The sequence below is a fragment of the Hyperoodon ampullatus genome (assembly GCF_949752795.1).
Source record: "Hyperoodon ampullatus genome assembly, chromosome: 5".
Lineage (NCBI taxonomy): Eukaryota > Metazoa > Chordata > Mammalia > Artiodactyla > Ziphiidae > Hyperoodon > Hyperoodon ampullatus.
Window position 1 is genome coordinate 42449088 of NC_136918.1, and position 22062 is coordinate 42471149.

General features: G+C 39.7%; 1 protein-coding gene across 2 annotated transcripts in view; it reads right to left on the minus strand.

Annotated features, from left to right (window-relative positions):
* The window catches only part of LPP (LIM domain containing preferred translocation partner in lipoma), a gene marked incomplete at its 5' end in the record, with an annotated part of 466507 nt that overhangs the window by 365818 nt on the left and 78627 nt on the right, over positions 1 to 22062 (minus strand). For both annotated transcript variants that reach the window (XM_079704195.1, XM_079704194.1), the window contains one exon: positions 21888 to 22000. In XM_079704195.1, coding sequence (XP_079560321.1) covers positions 21888 to 22000 — 113 coding nt within the window. The remainder of the gene's footprint in view (positions 1 to 21887; positions 22001 to 22062) is intronic.

Here is a 22062-nt window from a genome sequence, read left to right on the forward strand (position 1 = left end):
AGAACAATAGTTTGGCAACTGAGAGTATGGCAATGAATAAACAGAAAGTAAGGTGTCAACAGGAAACAAAGAGAGGTTTTCATGGTTCTAGCATACTTGGAGCAAAAAACATCAAGATAAAACTTCAGCACTAGGCTTGACACAGGCCTCAGTTTTTTCCTTCCTATTCCCTATCATCCCATCCTTTTCAGGCCTAGAACACTCACCCAAAGTTGATAATGTTTGGTCAACCCACATCTCTTTAAAGGAAACAGTCTTGCCCCCAGACCTTGTTGCCAAAAGAGCCACGCTTTGGACCATGGGACTCCACTCCACAGCACTGTGACCCACAAAAGCAAGGCTGGACAGCCCATCTACAAACAGCCTGGTGAATCTAACCTTTGGCCTGTGACAAAAAGATGAGCTAGGCAATAAACCTCCTTCTCTTATAAATATGAACTAAGCAACATGTGACAAAACTGCCATGAGGATGAACTGTGGTCATGATAGAACAAAGAGGATCATGTTCATGGCTAATAATCAGAGCATGTAAGAAGGTAAGATGCAATTATTGGAGAGAGGAGATTAATGGGAATGCAAATAATAGAAAAGAAGAGGATCAGAGAGTGAAGAAAGGAAAGGAAGAAGAAAAAGGGGAATAAAAACGAGAGCGATATGGTCCCATCCTTGAGCCTTCTGGTGTCAGATCTCATCCACATGGATCCTTAAGATAAACTCCTTTATATGGAAATACCCCAAGTGGCCTCTGCTTCACAGTCAGCCTTACTGAAGCAGCCAGCACAAGACCCACTCATTCACAGGGATGACAGCAAGAGGCCAGGTCTACTTGTGACACCATCAGGGAGTCACTTTTCCTTTCTGAAACCCAACTTGCACTTCTATAAAATGAAGGGTATGAACCTGCCAGGTCCACTTTTATTTTTTTTTTAAGCTCGAACATCGCATGAGTCTATAATGACATTTCACAGCTTGCCTGCCACTATCTTTGCTGCCCACTCGCAACCAGACCCAAACCCACCAGAGTTAGGCCCACTCAGAGTTTAAGCCAACTCAGATGTAAGGAAGGACAGGGCCATGGTTAAAGTGGTCCGTGCTTGAGTACACACAAGCAGTCCCTCTGTTCACTGCTCCATTCAGAAGCAAAACATATACACACACAAATAAGCGCACACACACACACAATATGGAATTATTTCTACTGAATTCTAATCTTCATAAAATAAATGTTGATAATGTACTCTTAAAGTAGTCCCTTAAAAAGTCAATTTGTATGAGAATAGCTATATAACATAGAAAATACATACAGTAACTATCCATCGATAAAATAAGAGCCATAAAAATAACCATAATAAGATTAATTATTTGACAGTAAAAGGGACATTTGGCACACCTTTATTAAGCAGCAGAACCCTATGGGGAAAATAAAATCATACACGGAACCCCATTATTTAAAACAGATAAAAACAGAGCTGCTCTGGTTCAAGTACAAACAGGGAAGCGTACGGTTCCACCCACTGGGTTTTTCCCATTGCCTCCAATAATGTCTGCTGAAGCAGTTCTATAAAAGATACTTGGAAAATCACTGCTGCTGATTTTCTGGGCGAGCTACAGAGGAAGAAACAGGATCCTTAGGGGGGCCACCTTGCCAGTCAGTCCACACACATAGTTTGGCAACACTATACCAAGCTGCCTTTTCTGCACTGTGTGTGCCTGTGTGTACGTGTGTGTGTGTAAAAAGGAGATATAGTCGACTGAAATAGCTATAAAGATATCATCATATAGTGTCATGGAAACTTTCCCAGGAATGCTCTGCTAATACAAATAACACAAAATAATACAAGTATTAGAAGTTTTAAAACGTAGAGGAAAAAAAGAGTTTGGTTCGCCCTTAAGGAAATAATATCCGAGCAGGGAGGGGAAAGAACAATTATCCTTCAAACCTACGAAACAAATAGACTGACGAAATATTTTTGGTCCCTGCTGTAGCATGCAGTAGAAAATAGCCCATGCCAGGTATTTTTGCTATTGATTTTGTTTTAAAACCTCGTGGAAGATAGTTTTCTGATTTTGCATTTTGATAACACAGGACCAATGGGTTGGGGCCTGATAAATTCCAGAAACCACTTCCTCACACTCCCCAACAATGCAACAGAAATACCAGAAGCAAATATTCAAATACTTAGAAATGTGATGGTAACATTATATATTGGTTCATCATCCTCACACCTTTTATCCTTGAATCCTTTCAGGACTCCTCAAAACGTTACCAAAACTGAAAACAAAGGGAAGTGTTCAGTTCCCATGTCAAGCACTCCATGTCAAGTAGCCAAAGCTATAAAGCCAAGGGGCTTGTCATCGAAGCAGATAAGGGGTAAGAAATTCCTTTAAACTTTTGTGCTTCTGAATCTGTGTGCTAAGCACCATCAACCAGGACTTACAGATAAGAGAGGTTTGGCAACGTGTGAATAGATTATAGATGATTAGCATAGAAAAGGTAACTCAGGCTCAGAAATATTAGAACTGGAAGGGGAATTGAAGCAGTCATTCCAGCATTTTCACTTAAATATAATAAAATGCCCCCAAAGAAGTAATTTAGATGTCAGCGATAATAATTCAGTGAAAGGACTGAAATCAGTCTAAAAACTGAACATCTTATACTGTGAGAGATCTTCTCCAAAGCTATTTCAACTGTTCTTCTTAAGAATCCATGAAATAAGCAGAAAGTTACTCTCATCCCATCTTCCAGATGTAGAAACTTTATGGAAAAGAGGAGCACAGGCACTGTCTGAGGATTTCCAGCCTCACCTGTGGGACAAGATCAACAAAATTAAGCAAGGACTCCATCCTCCAACTGGTGGAGAATGCAATATGGACACACAGGTACAAACCAGTGCTACAGAAATTCCTAGAAGAAAGACACCAGAATGGATGGAGACACTTAGATTCATTGAAGTGGCATTGAAGACATGAAGATCCTTAGCTAACATCTATTACAATATCATAATCGTACCAAAAAGGAAACAAAGGCCCAGAGAGCATAAGTGATTTACTACTGGTCAAACAACCAAATGATAAGGATGGCACAGGGAGACCTGAATCAGTGCTTCCTTGCCCCAGTCCTCCCACTCAAAACTCACTGTCAAGTAAATGAAGACAGGATTGTAATTTTCTCCTAAGAAACTAGTAAGTACGCTAATGTCAGAAGATGACTGAATATTTAGAAATGTTGACCCAGAAAAGTGACACATTATCCACCCAGTGCAACCACAGAAATCCCTTTAGTGAATACTGAGGTGAATGTGTAGGCAAGGAGAGTAGAGAAACAACAAACTAGGCATTTTGTCTTGGTTCTGCCTTAATTCAGTAGGGTGACCCTGGGCAAATCATTTTCCCTTTCTAAGCCTGTGTCTTCTCAACAGCAAAATGATGGGTTTAGACCTGATCTTTATGTTTTCTTTTAGTTTAAAAGTTCTGTTATTCTAATACATTCATATAAATACAACCTACCTAACATTATAAGGAGTTTAAAGTTTTTCATTGTTGTTGTTTTTTTCCCCTTATAGCCACTTACTGGAACCAAATTACTCTGTTTCTACTTAGTGTAAGTGTACTTTGATAGTCAACAATACAGAAGATATAGCGCAGATACTAACAAGATACAATTTGAAACACTCGTTTCAAAAATAGTGTTACTGATAACAACTTCAGAGAGGAAGCTGCATTCAGTTGTATTGTTTTCAGAGTCACTAGCTGACTAATGGAAATGGAAAAAGATAAGTGAGAGTGACAACATCCTAGCAAGCAGGCAGGAGAGGAAAAGGCAAAACACACGTCATGTCTTATCTCAAAGGCTAAGAATGGAAAAAATATGGGGGAAATTACCTAAAATGGCAGGAATCATATTTTCTAACAATCAATGATGCATCGGTTCCCTAATAATCATTCTGGATCTGTTCATCATTTTCTCTTGGTCAAACTCTCTGTTCCAAGACGGTTCTGGGAAATATCCTATGAACCTGCAGAATTGCTGGCCAGCTACCCAGTCCACTGTACACAGCCTGGGACATAGTAACTGCTGAGAACATGGAGAAAGAAAATGATAGCTCCCTCTCTCTACGCTGCCATTATCAACAGAGAAGTGCCTAAGTGTAGAAAAGTGCTTTCATAAATATTATCTCATTCAATTCTCCCAGCAATCATAGAGACTGGTAGCTATTATTCCTATTTTACAAAAGAGGATGCCAAGGATCAGAGAATAAAAGACTTTTCCAAGTAACTCAGGTAGAAAACAGAAGAATTAAAATTAGGGACTCAAACATTTTGCTCCAGAGCTCTAATTCTTGTACTGTCCATGACACTAGGCTGGAAATGTTAAAGGCGAAAGGTCTTCCCTTCAAACATGAAACGGAGAGTATAAGGGCCTATTAGGTTACCATGAATTAGGTCACGGCTGCAGCTACTGTTAAAAGCCAAGCTCCGTTCCTCCCTCTCGCCTTCTATCTCCCCATTTAGCACAGTTTTCATTCACTTTTCCATAAATATGTATCAGATATTCACTACATACTGATATGAAGGACAGGAATTACTTTAAAGAATAAAAAAAAGGAGAAAGGAAAATCATCGATTCTCTGTCCTCCAAGGGCTTACAATTCCATTAGAGAGGTTAGTTCGTCCACATATAACCATACTATAGGGCTGAATACAGGCAGGTAAGTATTAAAGTATATGAAACACAAGATGCTAGAGCAAAAAAATAGAAAATCAGAGAGGGCTGCATGGATGCAGTGAGAAGTGAGACGATCTTAGAGGGAGAAAAATATTTAAGACGTATGCCACAGGAACATAAAGATATAGAAGGAAAACACTGAAATGTGCACTAGCACTTGGCAAATACAAGTGTCCTTTTAGGTAAAAATAGAGGAGGATCAGCTGTGGTCAGATTATGCAGGTGTGCAAACCCTAGGCATATAAGAAGCTTGGCTGGTGTCCAGGGAACAGATATCCAAAGGATAAACATGGTCCTCATGACGAAAGGAGAGAGTGGGCAGGGGTCCTTGTAACCTGGGAACAAACACATCGTATGAATCACATATATTTTGGGCCATGAACAGACAATTTACATGAATGACACTCCCAGGTGGAATTCCTAGTTTTACGAAAAGGTTGCCATTGATAAAAAGTGAGTATGGGACCATAGCAGAAAGTTGAATTCACCTTAATCAGGAATGAATGTGAGTCCGCAAGAAAACAAACATTTCTGCCTTTGACCTCGGGAATACAAATGAACAAGTGCTATGAAAAGTCTGTTATTACCCCCAACAGAAACTAAAGAAGCCAAAGGAGGCAAGTGATGATGCTGTCTCAAGCCTCAGCGTTCTCATCTCCACTGAAAAAGCCTTCCTCTACTCCACAACTCTGCTCATGCCTCTTATCAGGCTTTCCTGAGACATGTTTCCCTTTCGTAGAATATTCAGAGTCAAGCCATAATCAAATGGCTACTATTTACTTAGTGATGGTTCAATACCTAGTCTATATGAAAGAACCAGGACAAATAACAAGGAAATAATGAAAAACTGAATTTGTCATTTCGACCATTCCTGCCCTCCTGTCACCTATTGCATCCTGAACTTTCTTCTTTATGACACATTCCACTTAAGCCAGTTCTAGATGCTCTGTCCCCAACTGTTGTTCAAAGTGGAATCCAGGCCCCCACTTGGATTTCAATCAAAAGGGTTTAAAGAAGTGAGATATCTCACCAAGTCATATCCCCTCTTGGTTTTAGTTCCCACTTGTGAAATAGAAAAATAATAATACAACTCCCACAGGGATACCTTGAAAACCAGGTGGGCTAAGGTCTTGGGAACCACATGTCCTGTAGAATGCTAAGGGTACAGTAGGTTCTTCTGTCAGTGCTGGCTCACAGGGTGTTTGGAAATGAAAGGATTGCAGGATTACATGAAGCGAATGGTAGGAGACCCTACAGATATTAAATCACAAGTCCTGGTCTCAGGATGAGGCTAGATTTTGGTGGTGAAAGAAAGACCCTACAAGAAGGAAAAGGCGGAGGTTTTGAAGGGACACCGAGCCACCTCTGAGGACAGAAGCACCTCAGATGCCCATTAAAAGGGAAAATCCTTAGGCCCCCTCCCAGGTTTACCAAATCTGGACTTTGGGGAGCAGGGCCTAGTGATCTGAATTTAACAAGCCCTTTGCAACCCCTCCCCTAATTCTTTCCCACACTCAATTTGAAATCTGCTGGCCTAGAATTTGGTTATTGGGTGCTAATGCAAGTGCTCACAATAACTGGAACAATTTAATTAAAATCCCACAACTCTGAACACATTTAAGGAGAACTCTTTACTAATGTATTCTAACCCAATTCCCGGGGACAGGGAAAAGACTTTTCTCTCCCTCGACAGCTCTGTGTTCTCACCCACGGTGCCAACAGTGCAAACACAATCCACTTCACTCGTCCTCATCTGTGGAAATGGCAGCAGCGTTCACCACCTTGAAGGGGTGCTGTGAGTTTCCATTTACTGGCGTTTATAAAGTCTTCTGAGTGTTCTGATAAATCAACTATAAATTGCCATTACTCATAGCACCCTGTTGGAGCTTAATACATATTCAATTGGAAAGCAATGACAACAATACAGCAATATCCACAAATTAGCATTCATTATAGCAATGTATGATTCTCGCCCTACCGTCACAATTTTATCTAAGCAGAGCTGTTTCTGTCTGGAGACTGAAGAGTCCCTCTCATTAATGGGGAGTAATCTTTGCTCAGTGGTATCCACATTTCCTCCAGTAAAGTTCACATTACACTTGCCTCAGAATTCTGATTTTTCAGAAGAATTTCCTATTTGGCAAACACTAGGGTAGAAAGCAAATGTCTCTTTCCTGAAGAAAGTCAGGATCCTGCAAAGCATCTTGGACCCCTCCATTTCCCATCTCCCCTCTTTCCAAATGGCTCTGGACTCTAGCTCCCCTTCGCCACGGTCATGGCCACCACCCCATTTCAGGCTCTGGTCTGCCTCACTAGACTCTTGCAGTTGACTCCAAACCATCCTACCATTGCCACTTCTGACCAGTCAAGGACTTCTATATTATAGAAAGCCATCTAAATGGAGACCAGGTAATTTTATTCTCTTTCATAAAGTTCTTTATTGTTCCCAAATGATAACTAGTATAGCCTCAGATTGGGAAAATCCCCAAACTGTCACCTAAACAGCTAAAAAGAAGTAATTCACTTACTTGAATTAGGGGAGCGACTGTAAGGCACTCAGGGAAAGAAAGAGAGCAGAGAGAGACACTCAGGCAGAAGGAACAGCTTGAGCAAAGGGCTGTAACACTAGGTGTCTCTTTATCTATGTAGTTCAGAGTTCAGCTTTCTCCAGGGGCAACATCTGGTAGCCGGCCAAGACTCCACTGATGGAGGTGTCTCCCTCCCCTCCCCCTACTTTCTCTGCCCTGACTCTCAGGAACCAGAGCACATCTTGCCATCCTCGGTTTTGCTGACTCCAGTCTCCTCCTCTGCATGAGCCTTTGACATGCATAGTTGAGGTTGAGGAATCTGTGCCTAGTGGGTTTGAGGTTTCATCAAGAGAAAAAGAAGGAACTTATGTGATTTCACTGAGTAACTATTTTCACTACAAAAAATTCCCATATTTATTTTTTTCCCTTTTTGAAATGGCACTAAAGAAATGCATGCCAGACTGCCATGAACAGGGTTGTACTTTCCAAACAGTAGCAAGGACTAAAAATAGAAAAGCTTGATTTGCTCAAGATGTATATAACATAACTTCCTCTCCCGTTTCCTTTCCCCACCATGCTGGCCAGTGCACAGAAGTGTACATGTTGGACCCTTTGAGTGTTTACAACAGCATCAAAAGCATCAAAAGGGTGATAAGCCTATGTATAGTACATACTCCATAGAGGTTTCCAGAGAATTCTTACTGCCAAGACAAAGACTGAATCAATCAATCCACAAATATCTACCAAATATCCCTCAATGAGATAAACACTATGGGTGATACAGGAATGTGAGCTGTGATCCAACCTTCAGACAGTTTCTAAAAGGGGAATAACAAGAGAATAATAGATAGCATTCAAATCTGTGAGTCCAGAACTTCCAGTTGGGATGGGGGTTGGGGTCACCTCTCCTACTGTGTCACCCTGGGCAGCTGACTCAAGAAATCTGGGCACCCATTTCCTCATCACAGGAAAGATGAAATGGATTATGATCCTTTCAAAGCTGAGGCTCTATGATTTGTGATGTTAAGTGATTTCTACAGGTCTCCCCCATGTCGTATTTTGATTCTGGCTTTATGATATAGAGTTTGGAGGCACATGATATAATTACATCAGTCCACAAACAGGCATATATTCAGTGGCAGGAAAATGAAACATAATTAACTGATTTATCCATTAACTGATTCACTGTAGCCTTTACTATGAACCAGATACTACTGGATACTCTATACTCTTTACCTTAACTAATCCTCAAAATAACTTTCTAAGTGATCATTCCCATTTTGCATGTGAAGGTAACTGGTAAGCAATAGAGTAGAGCTTCCTGGCACTAAACCCTAGGTTCACGTCACTTCACCACACCACTCAGTCAATAGAGTCAGGATGCAAAGAAGGGAGAGATGGGGATGACATATCTGGCGGTGTCAGAGGGTACGAATTAGGCTTTTAAAAAATGGGGAGGATTCCTGATCAGCTGAGAGCTGAGGATACTTCAGGCACCAAGAAAGACACAAGGAGAATTAACTTACATGGGAAACTGACAGGGACGCCATCAGCCTCGCAAGAGCAAAGATGAAAAGAGCACAGTGGGAGATGAGGTGTACTTTAAAGGATGAGGTAGGTCTTGGAGTACTCTGAAAATCAACTAAGAGAGGAAATTTAGTGTGGCAGTCAAAAAAAGCCATAGAAGGAAAATAACATTTTTCGAAGACTAATTGGTTAGGGAAATGCTGCTGGAAGGGAAAAAAACCACAAAGCAATGAGTCTATTGTGATACGGAGAAGGAATGAACTAGGACATCAAAAATGAAGAGACTAGAGCAAACCTGAGAGTCATTTTGAAACAAACAAACAAAAAATCAGATGTTGGTGATAGATATATTTTAAAAGCAAGACCCATCAACAGTGACCACAGAGTTTAGAATTTGGGAGCCAAGAAAATATGGTGGTACCTCTAACAGAATGGAAGTTTTGGGGGAAGACGTGAGTAGAATTTGTACACCTATTGAATGTGAAGGGGTTCCCTGTGGAAAGATTTTCTATGGATAAATGGCACAATAGTTGTCAAAGAAAGACACAGTGCCAAGAGTCGTAACTAGTCCAAGTCATTAAATAGACAGGGATGGAAATGGACTCTGTGAGAGTTGTGAATTCTACTGAGAGAAGACAGAAGGTCAAAAGGGAGAACACTGAGTAGGCACCTAAAAAATTCAGGACAGAAGAAAAGAAAAAGGGAGTTCTAAGATAGAAAAGGAATAGCTGCAGATCTAGCAAAGGAACCAAGGAGGTTCTTTTTCTTTTTTTAATATTTATTTATTTATTTGCACTGGGTCTTAGTTGCAGCAGGTGGGCTCCTTAGTTGTGTCACGGGCTCCTTAGTTGCAACACACATGTGGGATCTAGTTCCCTGACCAGGTATCGAACCCAGGCCCCCTGCATTGGGAACATGGAGTCTTAACCACTGTGCCACCAGGGAAGTCCCCCAAGGGGGTTCTTTTTAATGAAAATTGAAGGAGGAAGCAAGGAGGTTCAAGTCATCAAGAGTGTTCCTTGCCTGACAGAGGTATAAGAACGTCTCAGAAAAATAACAGTCATTAGCAAATCAGGGATTGGTGGGGTTGGGGTGGGGGTAGGTGGTAGCAGATGCATACAAGAGCCATTTCAATAGAGTTAAAATGACTTAAGTTCATGGTAGGACTGTAACTTAAAATCGGAGAGAAACATGGTGGAGGGGAGGGGAGAGAGCCTCATTTGCTGAATCTGTAACTGTGGAAATAGTTTTCTGTAGTAGTTGCCAAGACCAAAAACTGGTTTCTGTCCCCACTGGGTCAGAAGAGAAATACTAAAGTGACACCGTATGGCTTTCAATGAGCTAAAAGGAAATGGAAACAATCCAATAGGCACTTTTCAAGTTACAAAATGGCTTGATGTAAAATGAAATAAAAATGATGAAGTTCCCTGAATGTGCACAGTGAAATATTCTTCTGGTTGCTGTATTTTTTATTTAGTTGTTTGATCACCTCTCAATGGAATACCTGAGTCTCAGCCAGCCACGTCCTCTGTGCAGTTCTGAGACGGGTTTTCTGAAGTCAGGACCCTGACTCTCAGGTGCACATATCGGCGCAGTAAACTATGGCGTGAATCCTTAAATCTGTGTTCAGGGGACAGTTTGCCATGCTCTTTTCAATACACATCATACATCAAACATACTATTGAAGGCCATTCAGTTAATCATTGCTCGAAATATATAATTTCTAATAGAAAGAATTAAAGCTCAAGGATGCTAAAATAATGTTATGAAAAATATATATTTTAAGGTAAATCCTTTAATTACTGATTCAGAAAGTGCTATTTGGGGTTATTTTCATCTGACTGTCCAAAAAAAAAAAAAAACAGAAGATGAGAGAAATAGAATTATCATACTAGTTCTATGACTGAAAAATTTAGAGATCTGGCTCTTAGAGATGATCCTCCCCAAATCACATATCATATGGATGTGTCATCTACAGGTCAAAACAGAAGGTGGTTTTAGGATAGGCACAGACTCCTTTAAGCACTAAAGGAAATGACACAAACTATGGGGAAAGGAGGGAGTGTCTGGGCTCTTGCTCTCGTGCCCTCTCTCTCTCTCTCTCTCTCTCTCTCTCGCTCTCTCTCTCTCCTTGTTTACACCAGGTACCACCAATTTTACTTTTTTCTACAGTAATAAAAATTGACATCTTTACTGAAGTTTATTGACAAAATAAATATAAAAACAAACAAAAAATTTGGAAAAAATTCCATTTTAAAGGCCTACAAGCAGCTTTCCTGTATTTTAATGTCAAACTACAATCTTCCAATCTGTAAAGATGCAGACAATTTTAAAAAGGCTAAAGACAATATTGCAATAGAGGATTTTACAACCAAACTCATAAAAACATGGGCTACCAATTAATGAAATTCCTTGGACAGGAACATGACAATTGGTGTTTTGTGTCCTTCATTGAAACACAGTATAAAGGAAGAGTAACAATAAAGCAGTGCTGCCAAAAGAGAAAGAAATGGACTGGCATGACTCAGAAAAAGGTAGGGTCTCGTTCCTGCCCCAAGACACCTAATACTATGGAAACCTGGACTATTACCTAACTCTCTGAGTCTCAGTCCCTTCACTAGCACAAAGTGGAGAATTATCCCTACCCTTCCCCTTCATAAGTTATTTAAAGGCTCAAGTGAGATAAAGTATATGAAAGTCTTTCATTAAAAACAAAACAATGTCAATTTTGGAATTTATGAAATTTCCAGGGTAGGAGCCTTGGACAGGTCAAACTCACAAAAGTTAATGATAAAATAATGATAATAATAGCTTAACCCCTCAAGGATTCATATAAGTACTGCATGCAATAATATATTTTCAGTTTTAAATACCTGACTTTTGAATGGATCAACCCAAATTAGCTATGCACAGAAAATCCTAAAACATTAGAGTTTCAAAAATAAAATATGAGTTAATGCCCTCGGTTTTTGGTTTTGGCATCCTCTATGCCCACTTTTACCCCTTCTTTCGGATCAAGTTGTTTTGTGCTCATATTGAGTGGATTACGTAAATTACAAAGGAACTAAAGGATCTGTGAGCCCAATAGGGCTTCCTTACCAAATCCACGGATAAGAAGTACAGGGTACAATCGGTGAGGGGATTGTCAGGGAATATGCCGGAGGCTGGGATGGAAGATGTGCTTATTTCCACTAAAGAATTACAAAGAAAGCTATCTTGGTGGCCCCTGGCCACTAGCCATAAACCCATATTGTTGATGACTTTGGCTGCTTTTTGAGAATTTAAAATGATCTGCCTTCTCTCATTTGTAGGGATTTGATACTAAGCCAAGAGGCTTAAAAGTCCCCCAAATGCATTTTGTTTTTGTTTTTATCCATTCAAAAATAAATCACTGCTTCCGTGAAACTTGCTGTGAAATCTAAGCAAGCTGCCTCAAATCTCTGAGGCTTAATTTTTTTTGTATTTGTTAAATTAAATGTGTGCTATTCTTACTTGTGAAGATCAAATTCAATAATATAAAGTATTTTGCAGTTTGTAAACAACTATGAAGTTATAAAAAGCTAATATTTTATTATTGGTAATAACACCTTGGGGTGTTGAATTTTAGAGTCATAAGAGAGCTAAGATTATTTAATTCAATCATTTTGACGAAAGAGCTTGTGGGAGTATTTCTTTGGTAAAAAGCCTTAAAATCCTCAAGTGAACCTTGGGGAGGTGTGGTACATCATTAATGAACCTTGGGGAGGTGCGGTCCAAAGCAAAGGACAGCAATAACGATGCCAGAATTCAGCACAGAGACCAGTTAACCCAGAACAGTGTAACCATAATAGCATCAATGGTAAACATTTACTAAGCTCTAGGCTATGGCAGGCTCATATGATATTCTCTATGTAACCTCACAACAACCCAAAGAGGTAAGTACAACAATTACTCCCATTCTACAGATAAGCAAACAGGGGCATGAAAAGGTTAAATAACATGATCATAGTCACATAGCTAGTGAGTGGGGAGCCACGTGTGACCCCAGGTAGTCTGGATCAGCACTTACAGTGTTTGCCATCATACTATGTTGTCCCTGAAGTTTTACTTGGCATAGATGATGCAATCGGGGAGGGCTTTTCTGTGGTGGCGCCCTCAAGGGCAGCAGCGTGAGCTTGAGATAAACAGCAAAAGATAGTAATATCTGAGCTGACTTCAAACTGCCTCGACAAAAAAGGTGAGGGGGTGGGGAAGCCTCTCAGAAAAGGAAGTTTGGGGCACATATTGAAAACCAGTCAAAACAGCAGTGAAATCACTTAATGAGTTCATTCTTTCTAATAAAAGGTACTTTGCCACAATCCCTGACACTCCTGGTGACACAGTCATCGAAAGGCATGAATGGGGAAAAAGAGAGGGAGGAAACTGAAAACTGAAGCAGAGAGCACCCCGCAGAAGGGCTGGCCACAGCCTACTGCTGCCCTCACTGGGCATATATGTACATCATGTAAAATAGGGGCTTTGCTACCTGCCAATGGATCTTCACAACTAATAAATAGCCTTGATGCTTGTTGTTCTGCTCTTGGCATGTGTATCTAAGGGAAACCTGTTCCCTGGCCTCCCACACAGTGACGACTGGATGCACAAGCCCTGTGGCTGACCTGATATTTAAAGGACTATATGTTGAGGTAGGTTCCCTCTATGTCCACTTTCCAGAGAGTTTTTATCATAAATGGGTGTTGAATTTTGTCGAAAGCTTTCTCTGCATCTATTGAGATGATCATATGGTTTTTCTCCTTCAGTTTGTTAATATGCTGTATCACACTGACTGATTTGCATATATTGAAGAATTCTTGCATTCCTGGAATAAACCCCACTTGATCATGGTGTATGATCCTTTTAATGTGCTGCTGGACTCTGTTTGCCAGTATTTTGTTGAGGATTTTTGCGTCTATGTTCATCAGTGATAATTGGTCTGTAATTTTCTTTTTTTGTGATATCTTTGTTTAGTTTTGGTATCAGGGTGATGGTGGCCTCATTGAACGAGTTTGGGAGCGTTCCTCCCTCTGCAACTTTTTGGAAGAGTTTGAGAAGGATAGGTGTTAGTTCTTCTCTAAATGTTTGATAGAATTCGCCTGTGAAGCCTTCTGATCCTGGACTTTTGTTTGTTGGAAGATTTTTAATTACAGTTTCAATTTCATTACTTGTGATTGGTCTGTTTAATCACTTCATTGTACAGCAGAAACTAGAAAAACATTGTAAAGCAATTATACTCCAATTAAAAAAAAAAGTGGCAAGTAAAGGACTGTATGTTTCTGATCTAGATAAAAGATAAAGTTTGGAGTGCAAGTGAGCTAGGTCTACCAGAACAGCAGATTCAGAGCGGCCCCCAAGCACATTTTCTCCCTAAATTCAGGTGTATATAGCATTTATAATTTGAGAGTACATCATCACCACAAAATTAAAAATAAAGAAAGGAAGCAAGCAATAGGGATTCTTCCATATGGTAGAACTATTGAAAAAGAATACCAATATGAAGAATGGGGGAAAAAATCCAAAACCATAAAATAGGGGTTCCATAAGGGAGAAAACGGCAAATGAAAAATTAAAACTCATTTTCCCAACATCACAAGAAAATCCCCCTTAGCTAAATAAAAACTTGACTCCTCAGATCAAACAGATTCACTGAATGCTGAGTAGAAATATTGGGGTGAGGGTGAGGGAAGCTGTATCTAGAAACAGTGTAGTAAAATTGCTGAATCCCACAAAGCTTACAGTTCAAACAAGAAAAAGTTACTAAATTGGAAAAAGAATCAGACTGGCATCAGATTTCTCATCTGCAACACTAAAGACTGAATGATACAAAGTAATAACATAGAAATCTTTGTTGAATATTGAGGTAAAGAACATTTGACCCTAGAATTCTACTTGCAGCCAAACTTTTACTTAACGATGAAACCAAAAAAAAAAGTCATTTTCAGATGTGCAAGGACTTAGAAAATATATCATCCATGTAGCCTTTCCCAAATAAATAAATAAACAAATAAGTAAGTAAGTAAATAAATATTTTATAAAGTATTGTAGGAGGAAGAAATTTTATAAAAAAAGGACAAAAAAGAACGAATATGATCAATTCAATAAAAAGAAATAGCAAACAAGAAACAATGCAATAAACAAAAGCTATAGTTTATTAATAATGTGATGGTACAATTTAATGTGAGAAATAATTCTTTAAAAAGAGGTGTTATATAGTTTAAAATATTGCAACACATTCTCCAAACTGTGTTAATAATACTTTAGATGAGGCAGGAAAAGGAGTGCTCAAACTTCATATGGTGTATATATTAGGAGTGGGGCACATATGCATATCATAATTTTTCCTTGATAGAGAAACATGTTTGAAAATATTTACTCCATATTGTTTGATTTATTTACATTACTAAGAAAAACATGCATTACTTTTTAGATGTACGAAAAATAAATAAATGTATTTCAGCTTTGAAGGAATCACTAAGATTCTTGATGGGAAAGACAAAATGGGATAAAAACTTCCACTGACTCAGAAAGAACCAACTTAAGTTTCACTTAATTTGGGCAGAGGAAATTTTCTGAAATATGCAAATACTGTAAATTACTCCTAATAAAGAAACTCAGGAGCTAAAGCAAATCTAACCTCATTGGTTATCTCAACACACGACAGAACTGACCGCAACCTATTACCCCATAAGACTTTTCTTGTCCAGCAATCAGCCAAACTTTCACTGCAGAATACATGCATGTGTCCTAGATTATTGCAAAAGAGTAGCAGCAGTGGTAATTGAGTTGATATGGGTGAATGAGCGTGTGTGTGTACACATACTCCACTATCGATCCCTGGGAAAGGGTTTACCTTTTAAAATAGATTCTTAAAGAACAAGGAAGAGAAACTATGACATTCAAGAAAAAGGGTCAAATTACTAAATGAAACATTGGAATACTCCCTATCGGCTGTGGCCTGCTACTTTCAAAGAAGTTTTTATAAGTCTAGACACCAAAAATATCTCATTTCTCATCTGAATACCCAATCAGAGGATGATTCAGAGCGAAAGGCAAACAGGAAAACTCCGACATTCGCTTCTAGAAAGTCACACTGCCCGGAGGCTGTGACATGCCTAAGAACCCACCAGCCCTGCTAAACATACACTCCTCTACATGTGTGGACCATAAAAGGAGGAGATAATCATGAAGCAAGCTGCTGCTGCTACTGTTGTTGCCAGGGTCACAAACAACCCTACAATTCAACTAGGGTCCCTCGCTAACACAAGACCCAAAGGAACAAGGCAAAGGGCCAGGAAGAAATAAGCATCACGGTCACTCCTATGGTATGTTTTCATGGATCAAGATATTCTTATATCCTCACTACACAGGAAGGGTAAGCACTTCAGAGTGGATTAAAGCTTTTGCTGAGCATTTTGGGTTTTCTCTGGCAATATTGCATCTCTACTCTTAATTTTTGTAGACTGGATCTCCTTTTTCACCCAGCCTCTTCCTTCCTCACACCACTACCAGGTAGCAGAAGGGATGACTTCTATGGTAGGGTATGTCCAAACCATATAAATAAAGCAAGGCCTGCTGCCTATTTCTGTGAGCTCATGAATGAATGTGCCCATGGCTGGGGGCCTGAGTTCTCTAAGTCTACAAGTAAAATTCTGTCATTCCATACCTGTGATCATGATAGCACTAGACTAAGGGTCACAGGACACAGATTTCAGTTCCAGTTCTACTGAAACATCAATAGATTTTTAAGCTATTATTGATAAATGAAATACATAAAATGAGTAAGTAGATAAATGACTACAATCCACCATTCACCCTACACATCTATGAGCTTTGAAATTGTTTTCACAAGAGTAGAAATGACTTGGCCCACAAACTTTTGGACCCTGACTTTAAGACAAGACAATAAAGGATTTCAGAAGTTTCTCCAGAAACAGACTCATAAACATAGAGTACAGACCTGTGGCTGCCAAGGAAGGTTGGGGGAAAATGGGAGGGAGGGACGGATTGGATCCCAGGATTAGCAGATGCAAACTAATATATATAGAATGGATAAACAACAAGGTCCTACCTTATAGCACAGGGAACTCTATTCAGTATCCTGTGATAAACCATAATGGAAAATAATATGAAAAAGAACGTATATATAACTGAATCACTTCACTGTACAGCAGAAATTAACACAACATTGTAAATCAACTATACTCCAAATCAACTATACTCCAATAAAATAAATTTTTAAAAATTAAAAATTTAAAAAAAAAAAGAAGTCTCTTTTCTTCCTTCTCTTTTCAACAAACTCTGGGCATTTCCCCAAGTTCAGTGAATAGCTCACATGACACTGTTTTCATGCTCTCCTTAGAAAAGTGACCTCTTTCAGGAGTTTTATGGATCACCCCCTTGAGACAGACACCACCTCTCTCTCTCCTGGCCTGACAGTTCCTTTGAATGCACATCATTTTCTAAGAGGGTAGGAAGAAAATCAGTATGAGGAAATCATAAAGGGACAAATTTCAGTTCAATAAGAGAAAGACATTTGTAATACCTGGAGTAACCAGCAATGGATGAGACAGTCTGTTTTCTGAGGTGGAGGTGCTGGAGGTACCCTAGCAAAGGCAGCCACCTGCCTGAAGGGATGGAAGAGCTGATGGGAACTAGAAAGGTAAAAGCCCAGGGTCACAGACACGTAAAAGCAAGCCACAGTCTGGGCCACAAAGAGAGAGGCAGAGTGAGGAGGTGTCAGCTGGTGGTCATGAAGAAAAAGTCAAGCAAACATGTCATAAAAAGAGGAAGTTAAACATCGGGCACCTGAACTCAAAGCCATCAGGTATCAGCAGGTAAATCCCTGAGGAGCTCAAGGAAGTTTACCAGACAACTCAGAGCTATTTGCATAGGGCTTCCCACAAGGGCAACACGTTTTGTCTGATGGTGTGTTAAAAGCACCACTTGGCACCCAACAACAGACCTGGGGATTTTAACCTTATATTTCAATAATAACAAATACCTGCGATGATTTCAGAATATTCTTCAGAATATTCTGTATTCTTATACTTGTTGCTTTATTGCCTAAAATTCCATTCCCCCATTTGAAAATTAAGATCCTAATTAGCCATCAAAGTTCAGTTCAATTGAAATTGTTTCCAAGAATCCTTATTGCATGTCTCTAGACGTAGTTAATTTATTTTCCCCACCCTTTACCTCAACAAAGGACTAAGATTGTGCTTCTGACCAAAGCATGATGACTAAGGAATAATTTACTAGGAAACACCTTAATTTAGAAGTTGGGTATATATGCATCTTCCAAGCTTGAATCGGAGGTTGTATCTGATCTATTCCTTGGCCTTCAACATTGCCTCAGCTATAGTAGTCACCCATAAACATTTTGTTAAATTGAGAAAAAATTAGGAGAGTTAAACGACAGAAAAGGCACTTAGTTATGATCTCTAATTCCCTTGCAAACCTGAAATTCTATGACATATTCTGCCTCTTTAAAACTTCTCTAAACAATGCTATATGCCTGCCCATTGGCTGGCTGAAATAGAAAGGAATTACCAACTGTGGCATGAGATCAAACAAAGCTAAAAGTTCCAACGTTGAGACTCAGGGCACTAGACCCATGATGACAAGTTCTAAGGCTATGAACCCCAGCATATGTGTCTGACTTATAGAAGTTTTTCAACTTATCATGAATGAATGAATAACAAATGAATGAAGTGACTGCTAAATGGTCACCCCAAACCTTACAGCCACTATGCTCGAACTGATACTGACAGAAAAGAAAATCTCTCATTGATTTTCCAAGATTCATCTCTTCCCACAAAAATGAGAATTCTCAAAACAAGAATTCTTGGCACTAAATATTTGCCTTTTGCAAAGGAAAAAGAAAAAAGTTTACAGCATACATCAGAAATTCAGAGACAAGCAAAACTCCAACAACACCTGGTCCTTCCAAACAAAAGCATGTTACCCCCTCATCGGAACCTCAGTCTTGAGAGGCCTGAAGCAAAATCACGTGCACAGTGAGAGGAAGGACAGATAAAGAGTCAAGATTTCTCAAAAGAGTTCTGTCAGAAACTATAGGATCCACATCTTCTTGGGTCTCAGTTTCCTCACTTGTGAAGAGAGGGAATTAATTCATTCAGCAAGTATTTGAAAAGCTGCAACCAGATGCCTGGCACCAGGTTTAGACTCAATGATCTCTTAGGTCCCTTTCAGCTCTGAAAAACTTATAATTCTTAGAGTCACACTTAATAGAGGTTCTTTTGGCTCTGACCTGAAGATCTGGCTGGAAACATAAACAGATTTCTACATAAAAACACACATTTACCAGCTATAATTTGGACTTGGCAACAGGAGTTTTCACCATTGGCTGGGAGAAAAATGTGCAGAATTTTCTCCTGTGATTACATTACTCTGAGTTCCATCGTAGCTCAAATCTAAAGTTGGGGCAAATATGGCCAGAGTGGGACCAAGCCTCTATCACATCACATCACCACCACACAAGGAAAGGACATGCCCATTTTCTTCTTCTTTTTTTTTTTTTAATTTATTTATCTTATTTATTTATTTTTGGCTGCGTTGGGTCTTTGTTGCTGCATGTGGGCTTTCTCTAGTTGCGGCAAGCGGGGGCTACTCTTCCTTGTGGTGCGCGGGCTTCTCGTTGTGGTGGTTTCTCTTGTTGCGGAGCATGGGCTCTAGGCACGTGGGCTCACTAGTTGTGGCTCGCGGGCTCTAGAGTGCAGGCTCAGTAGTTGTGGCTCACGGGCTTAGTTGCTCCGCAGCATGTGGGATCTTCCCGGACCAGGGCTCGAACCCGTGTCCCCTGCATTGGCAGGCGGATTCTTAACCACTGTGCCACCAGCGAAGTCCCTGCCCATTTTCTTTTGAACTTGCCAACAATCTTCCACATATTCAATAACAACACACCTCTCTTACCAGATCTGCCCTTTTCCATTTGGCAAAATCTGTTTTATTTTTTTATCCTTCTTCCTTCTGTTTTATAGAACATAAGCCAACATGGCAACAGGCTTTTTGTTTATTTCCTTCCTTTTCAAAAACAAAGTCATAGTTTGGATATAGTTAACAGGACAAGATCTATACAGAAAAAGACTTATTGTAATTTTATGAAAGCCCCAGGTTTGATTTTTCTTAAGGAAACCCTTGGCAAGCCTTATTATTATTCTTGTTGCTGTTACTTTTATATGGCGACAATTATAACATCAAAATATCTGTAAGGTGATTATAGTTCAGTACATTCAAATCCATCTGTATTTCATTTAATTATTAGAGATAGATACAGTTATCTTATCTTTAATTACAAGAAAAGTGGGCCTTAGGGTGACCTGGTCGAGATCATGTGACAAGAATAAGCTGCTCAACTAGTATCAAACACAACTCAAGTTCTTGTCACAAGGTCAAGCAAACTTTTCAGAACTCAAGATTTTAAATGCTTACAAAATAGTTACATAACTATTCAAGAAAGAAGATAGACTAAACAAAATATTTAATTGCATAAATTAAACAATATGCAAAGAACAGCCCTTACTAACATGTAAGTTTCATAAGGGCAGAACCCTGTTTGTCTTTTTTGCTATAGAATACGTAGTGCTATAAAGGTGCCCACACAGAGCACAGAAATATTTGTTGAGTGAATTAATCATTTCTACCTTTGTCTCCTCTAGCCTGAAATTTAAGAGAAAAAAAGTCACATGATGAACTGAACTATTTAAGCAGTTACTTTCTATGGCTTTTCCTCTTTAAAATTTATCATGGGAAATCTTAAACATATACAAAGGTAGAACAAATAATGAATTAAACCTCCATGCACCCAACGATTATCAACTCATAACTAATATTTTCTCACCTATATTCTCACTCAGTAGCTCCCTACTCTTACGATTCTTTTTTATTGGAGTCTAGTGGATTTACACTGTTGTGTTAGTTTCAGGTGTACAGCAAAGTGATTCAGTTATACGTACATATATATATATATACACACATATATACATACCCACTCTTTTTTAGATTCTTTAGATTTTAAAGCAAATACCAGGCACTATTCCACTTCATTCACCAATCTTGCCAACATTTCTCTAAAAAATAAGGATTTTTTTCTTTGACATATCCATAGTAATATCATCACCCCTAAAAATATGACAATAATTTTATGACAATATTTTAGTTTTCCTTCCTGACATAACTGGCATTTAACTGCCTAAACAGTGGCAGCTGGTCACCAGTGGCTCTACATGAACACAGGCTGAGAAATTATTATTATTATTTTTTGCGGTACACGGGCCTCTCACTGTTGTGGCCTCTCCCGTTGCGGAGCACAGGCTCCGGACGCGCAGGCTCAGCGGCCATGGCCCACGGGCCCAGCCGCTCTGCGGCATGTGGGATCCTCCCGGACCGGGACACGAACCCGTGTCCCCTGCATTGGCAGGCGGACTCTCAACCACTGTGCAACCAGGTAAGCCCCTCAGGCTGAGAACTTTTACTGTTGCTTCTGAATCTAGCCCTGACTCACTTTGCTCTCAACACTCCCTGGAGCACAAATACTTCTAAATAGTCAACACACACCATACTGTGCACGCCTGACCTCACTGAGAAGAGAAAACCTAAGAAATTTTGCTGTTGCTTTTGCTAGAAAGATGTTGCTGACCAATTAGTACCCACAGTGACCAACCAGAACCTTAAAATATCAGCCTTACTCATTTAGAATGCAATGTCTGTGGAAAGAGAAAAAAGGCAATAAAAAAGCCTGGTTGTGTCTCCAGGATAACAAGAAAATGTGGACTTCTCAAATGGCATTCCTAAAGAATGACTTTCAGTTTCAAAATAAAATTAGTAGGTAAAAGGATTTCCAGGGCTTCAGAGGGCAAGCCAGCAGAACTCTGGGAAGCTTGAGCTGGGCAGTTGGCATTAAAATGCCTTAGTGCTTTGTGAGGTGTAAAGCTCTCTGTAGGCTCTGGATAAATGTTTATCCACCACAGAAACAATCTCAGAATCCACAGAAACAATCCACCACAGAAACAGTCTCAGAATTCATGATTCCTAGCATGGCTTATAAACATGACTTCAACCCCAGATCTTACCTGTGCCCTGAAAGCACTGTCATCAAGGGGAGGTGGAGGAGGGAAGTTCCCAGAGCCCGATGGAGAAGCACTGGAATCATCTAGAGGTGGAGGCGGGGGTGGAAGAAAATCACCTGTGGAAAGGGAACACACACATGAAATTAACACAGATGCAATACTATAGCACACAGTCCCC